This window comes from Atta colombica, unplaced genomic scaffold (assembly GCF_001594045.1).
Source record: "Atta colombica isolate Treedump-2 unplaced genomic scaffold, Acol1.0 scaffold59, whole genome shotgun sequence".
NCBI classification, from domain to species: Eukaryota; Metazoa; Arthropoda; class Insecta; order Hymenoptera; family Formicidae; genus Atta; species Atta colombica.
In genome coordinates, this window is record NW_017259549.1 from 17840 (window position 1) to 24045 (window position 6206).

Here is a 6206-nt window from a genome sequence, read left to right on the forward strand (position 1 = left end):
AAAATATTTTTCTCTAAAGCTAGAAACACAATAGACACAGGCAATAGGAACAGGAAACGGAATAAGTTTGATATATCCCAGAGCTCTGATTGGATGGCTCGTTATTTCCTGTTCCCTGTTCCTATTTGTGTTTCCAGCTTAATAAGGTATAAATAATATCTATTGAGAATCACTAGAAGAGCTACTCGAAGAGTCTGTAGACATAACTTCGACATCTTCTGTTTCTTGTTTATGTGTATTCACTGCTACACTGCCCTGTCCACCAACCGACATGTGAATCTCTCCGGATGGATGCCAAGCAAATTGGTTTGATTGCGAAACAGGTGGTTCTGAAACAACAAAAATCTATTCTAAATAATTACTAAAAATCTCTTCAGAACCTGGTCATTCTTATATCAATTCAAATATGATACACATATACACACAAAAAATTTTACCTCCAGCAGGATGTCCTGCCCTATGTAAATCTGATGGTACTCCTAGATGAGACCCAAGTAATTGTCCATTTAAAGGTAGATTGCTTGGGTCGCTCAACCGTCCTAGGAATCCTACTCTCATTTCGAGATCTGTGGGATATGGTCTTCTGGGATCTCCCTGCTGCCATGTTAAAGGTGCACAAATAGCATTAGTTGCGCTTATTCTATGTGCATATTTAATAAGTTCTTCTGAAGGAACTGGCCTCTTATTGGCACGTGCAATAGATTGTAATTTTTGTTTTGCTTGATAAATTGCAGTAGCCAAAATTTGTTCTGCTTCTTTCAACTGACGTTGCAGCTGCTGGATATCCTGGTCTTGCCTCTCTACCTCTGCTTTTAATGTCTCCATCTTCAAGTTAATTTTAGCCTGTTCAGCGGCCCGTTTCAGTGTCGCCTTTAATTCATTATCCTTGGTAACTAACAATTCAGTTAACTGAGCGTGCTCTGTGCTCGAAAGCTTTGAAGGCTTCTGAGCGATTGTGTTTTCTATCATCTCCCTGAAAAAATATTTTAAATTATAAAAAAAAAAAGTAAAACATATATAAAGTGAAAACCTAGATTAAGCAATTAATTACAAATCTCTTTTAAAATTCTCTAAATATTTTATTTTTATTCTAATTGTATAAAATACTCTGTAAAGGTTTACAATATCCCGATCATCTCAAATTTTGATAAAAATAGACTCAATCGATGCGTTTTCGCGTAAAAATGATTCTACAAGAAAAAAGTGTCACTCTGCCCCAAAATCGAATCGATACATTAAGCGTTAAAGTGGATGACTATTGAGGTTAGAAAATCTGTCAGCCATGAAATACTGCGGTGCAAGTATGCGCTGCGGTCTCAAATTCACTACTTTACAACAAGTTTTCTGCTCTAAAACACAAATTCGTGATTTTAAAACAAATTTATTACTTTAACAAACAACAAAATCACTACTTTATAAACAAATTCATTGCTTTAAGAAGACAAATTTACTTTAAAAATACATTATTTTCTTATATTATTTTTGAAAATAGTAAATTGTTTTTAAAGGATAATTCTTTAGAATAGCTACCTCACCTCCGATTTCGATGAAATTAGACTCGTTTTTACATAAAATAAAAGAATCTGGTGGAAAAAAGTCCGGGACTACCCTACGAAGCAAGATATTGAGCATTAAAGTTGACAACTATTGAGGCTAGAAAGTCTGTCATGTGGAGTGTATAGACAGTAGTGCTTAATTTAGGGCAGCTACGCCCGAACAAAAAAAAAATAACACATCCTACTCACTTGGGATCTAACTATCTAGAACTTGCAGCCTAGACAATAAAAAGACTGTTCTCATACTATTTTCATGACTTAGAAATATTCCAAATGGACACTGTCTAAGCTACAACTTCTAAACAATTAGGTCCCTTAAATAATACATAATGAAACATTTGTAACAATTTGTAAAATTTTAATCCATATAAAAAAAATCAAAGAGATATACATTTTAAATAATAAGCACTATTCTATGCTTTAAAAACACAAAAGCACTAATTCAAAAACAACAATTCACTACTTTAAGAATAATTCACTTTAAAAACAATAATTCACTGTTTTAAAAATAATTCACTGCTTTAAAAACAATTCACTGCTTCAAAAACAATAATTCATTGCTTTAAAAATACAAATTCACTGCTAATAAAAGAATTTGTATGTTTAAAATAGTGTATTATTGTTTTTAAGGGAGTAAATTGTTTTTAAAATAGTAAATTGTTGTTTTTAAAGCAATGAATTATTGTTTTTAAGGCAGTGAATTATTTTTAAAGCAGTGAATTGTTGTTTTTAGAGCAATGAATTGTTTTTAAAGCAGTAAATTATTTTTTAAAGTAGTGAATTGTCGTTTTTAAAGTGCTGAAAGTGTTCCAAATTATAATCTCACTCTAATTTATTGCATTATTTCAGACTATTCTTCGAAAAAGAACAGATTTTACGTATACGTAGCGCTGCAGCGAGTCGGAATGACAGATATCTTAACCTCTAAAATCTCGAACTTTAACGCTTAATATTTCAGTTCACCAGGCTACCGTCGCATTTTTTTTTTACTAGATTCTTTCATTTTGAGTGAAAACGTGTCAGATGAATTTTATTAAGATCCATTTTAGGTGAGATATGCTATTCTAAATAATTACCGAAAATATTATTAGAAGTACTTAGAAAAATTAATATAAAATACATTTATTACTAGTAGATGCAACTTACTTTGCTATTAACTCGATATCATCCACCAGCGATAATAGAACTTCTCTTGTACTTCTGCTCGATGCCATCGCGATTGATTCTTAAGCTATACCGAATTATGTATAAATCCGATAATTATTCAGTTTAATTATCGCACCTCAAAAATCAATAAAATTAGACATTTATTCGATGTGTTTTTGTATGAAACGAGAGAATCTAGTAAAAAAAATGTCGCTCTGCTCTGTGAGCCGAGATATTAAACGTTAAACTTGATAACTATTAAGATTAGGAAATCTGTCACAGAGACAAAACGAGGTCTATAATTGTACTGTTCCATATAGGTTTCGACCAGTGCTGCCAGATGTTTGAAAAATTGGATGGTAGATAATATGCCAAAAAAAGCAGTAGATTTGAAACTCAAAGCGGTAGAGTCTTTTTTCAAGAAATTTCGTAAAACTGTTACAAAATAGAAAAAAATATTGTAATTGTAATACATACCGAAAATAACTCAGTAGCAAATAAAGTAGAAATTATAATAAAAAGAATGTACTAATACTTTTTTCTTTAATTTTTATTTAGTTCATTGAAAATGAGTATTACAAAATTTATAAAAAGTAACAGAAAAAAATACTCTAATCTGTATAAAATAAATAATTCAAATACTTATTATAAAAATAATACAACATTCAATAATCTCAATTTAGGAAAACAGAAATTATAATTTATAATGAAAATATATTTTTTTATTTTCCAGGAAACACAACAAAAATAACATAATATTAATGTTACAATTTTTTATTCAACAATGCAACTGCAATGTAATATCCCTTATGCATACAGTAAGAGGCTTCGCCCAATAAATGAAACAGGAAACAGAGAATAGAAAACAAGAGTTTCAATTTATCAAAAACTGTGTATTCCACATGATTTCTGATAGATTGAAATTCTTATTCTCTGTTCTCTGTATTCTGTTCTTTTTAATGTACGGAGTTCCTATATAACATTATTGAGTGGAAAATTATAACATTATGTGTTAAGCCTATTCTACAATGGGCAGTAGCAGTAGTGAATTAAGGAGTAGGAGTAGAAATCAACCAATCATAGTCGAATGTGAGAGTATGTAATATATATAATCATAATCAACTATGATTAGTCGATTTCTACGCCTATTCTTTAATCCACTATTGTTATTGCCCATTGTAGAATGAGCTTTACTGTTATTTCGTTTTTCTTTAATCTTCGCCATGTAAAATATACTATCTGCGCAACGACATCCCTAGCTAGTAAAATTATCGTTAAAAAGTTATAGGTTACAGAATAGACCTATTGGACGCTAGACCAATGACACACGAATAGCGTATACGACAATAACATTCAATCAAAAGGATACACAAACATAAGATAAGGGTGGATAAGAGATCTTTGAGTAAATGAGCAATAACGTAGAATATTATATACAAGCAAAATAAAGTAAAAAAAAAGATGGTAGATAACCTGGCTAAAACAATAGACAGTAGGTTTGTGAGCCAAAACGATAAGTCTACCGCTAGAATAGAATTGGCAACATTGGTTTCGACTTTCCACTTGAAGCAATTCCCCTCCCCCTCCTGCAAAGAGGCGCACTTCCATAATCGTACTATTGTTGTTGAAATTAGAAAATTTGTAATGTAAACAGCGGGGTGTATAGACTAGCGCTTATTGGTTCGAGACACCACTGACAAGATAGCAGACAAATTGAATATTTCTGATTTATTTATATCTATATAATTTGGGAATCATTTGAGGAAATTTGGGAAAAATATTTAAACATTTGGAAAATAGTATTTTTCTTGTAATTAACAAATTTTATCATGCGTCAAGTTAGCAGACAGCGATTTTTTTATTTAATATGTTTATTTAATGTATTTTATGAATGGAATCGATTATCATTTGGAGAAGACGTCTTCATTATTATTTTTATTTGAGAAAAGTATACTACGCTATTTGATAATTTAATAGATTTACATATTACGAAAACGAACAAAGCCCGGGTATGGATGTACCCCTATAGTATGGATGTAGTAGATGTAGTGCAATGAATATAGTAAACTTAAAATCGTCAAAAATTAACCAATTAAGCCCAGATTTAATTATGCATAGTAAGAAATTATGTAAGAAATCAACTTAATCATAAATTTAGGCTGTTTTCCTTTTAGGAGACACAAATCGACACAGTATACACTCGAATACAGTTTGCCACACTTAAATGGAACACGATAGGTGCAATATGTACTATCGTGTAACGAACTTTTAATACCTAACCTTAAAAAATTTAAATTTGATTGAAAATAATAAAAAAATCTTAATATAAAAATATTTTCTTATTTATTTCTTATTTATTTTTTATTTATTTTCTTATTTATTCTTAATATAAATTATATTAAAAATATACACCACCTTGATCAAAAAGTTCCCGGAATTACCACCAAGTGATACTCTGAGTCAGCTGATTTGAGTTCTATTTTTTTGGTTAGGTTGCCACATCTATCATTGACATTCCCACCAAATTTTATCATTATAGCTTGACATTTGTAAAAGTTACGTCGTCTTGAGTACATCTATCTCTGCACGTATTTTCGATTTTTTACAGTTTTAAAAATGGAGTGGATTTTGCATCCTGATAATGCATCGTCGCACAGTGCCATCATTATCCATGAATTTTTGACCAAGAACGAAACGAATACCATCCAACAGCCATCGAATTCACCTGATATGGCTCCCTGCGATTTTTTTCTGTTCGATCGAGTCAAAAAACCATTACGGGGAATGCGTTTTAACAGCCGAAAGGAGGTAATGGAAAAATCGAAGATGGCTCTGATACGACTATACCGACAATAGAGTTCCAGAAATGTTTCGAGAGCTGGATCAAGCGCTGGTATAAATGCGTTGCAGTCGATGGGGAGTACTTTGAAGGGGACAATATCACTTTTGATGAATAAAATTTGTATTTTGAATTTTCTGAATGAATTCCAGGAACTTTTTGATCAAGGCAGTATACTTGCCATTGTAATTTTTTATTAACATTCGTCGACACAAGTAATTCTGTATATTGAAAACAGAACAAAATGATGAAAATTGGATTACGGGTGCGTTCTAATATCACTTAATTCATCAAAATCACACTTAAACAGATTCGAAACACTCTTACCTGTATTCATAGTCAGATCTTGTACTTAAGGCTTCCTTAAATTTATCTTTAGATGTAGCCAATGAAATAATTCGTGGAGTATCTGAAGATAAATTTAAGGAAGCCTTAAATATAAGGCCTATGATAAGATTATAAATATGGGCATCTGACTCTCCTCTCAAGCAGAGGCGAAGTATATCTTGTAAATGGAAAGCAACGTATGTCGACTATATTTCGTAAAAATAAAGCAACCTTAATTATATTCGACTAATTTTCCTCACTTTCAACTGTGAATGATCAATTCCTTATGGCTTAAGGCTTTCATATATGTATGTATGTATGTATGTATATATATATAT

General features: G+C 31.2%; 1 protein-coding gene across 3 annotated transcripts; it reads right to left on the reverse strand.

Moving 5' to 3' along the window:
• Nucleotides 1–100: 100 nt before the first annotated feature.
• On the reverse strand, nt 101–2933 carry LOC108692112 (mediator of RNA polymerase II transcription subunit 4). 3 transcript variants are annotated; one of them, XM_018200255.1, is made up of 3 exons: nt 2703–2933; nt 438–973; nt 101–329 (listed from the first exon to the last, which is right to left on the reverse strand). In XM_018200255.1, the coding sequence occupies exons 1-3, from the start codon at nt 2768–2770 to the stop codon at nt 160–162; spliced, it is 774 nt and encodes a 257-aa protein (XP_018055744.1). In that variant the 5' UTR covers nt 2771–2933; the 3' UTR covers nt 101–159. The 3 variants fall into 3 exon arrangements, with proteins under 3 accessions (XP_018055744.1, XP_018055745.1, XP_018055746.1); XM_018200256.1 differs by lacking the exon at nt 2703–2933 and adding an exon at nt 2479–2556; XM_018200257.1 differs by lacking the exon at nt 2703–2933 and adding an exon at nt 1536–1608.
• Between the last annotated feature and the right edge of the window lie 3273 nt (nt 2934–6206).

Bases quoted from the DNA above. Each gene is read 5' to 3' on its own strand.
- LOC108692112 (XM_018200255.1), bottom strand. From the start codon at position 2,770: ATGGCATCGAGCAGAAGTACAAGAGAAGTTCTATTATCGCTGGTGGAT. The intron at 974-2,702 runs GTAAGTTGCATC...ATATTTTTTCAG, and splicing joins GATATCGAGTTAATAGCAAA to GGAGATGATAGAAAACACAA. The intron at 330-437 runs GTAAAATTTTTT...TTGTTGTTTCAG, and splicing joins GGCAGGACATCCTGCTGGAG to AACCACCTGTTTCGCAATCA.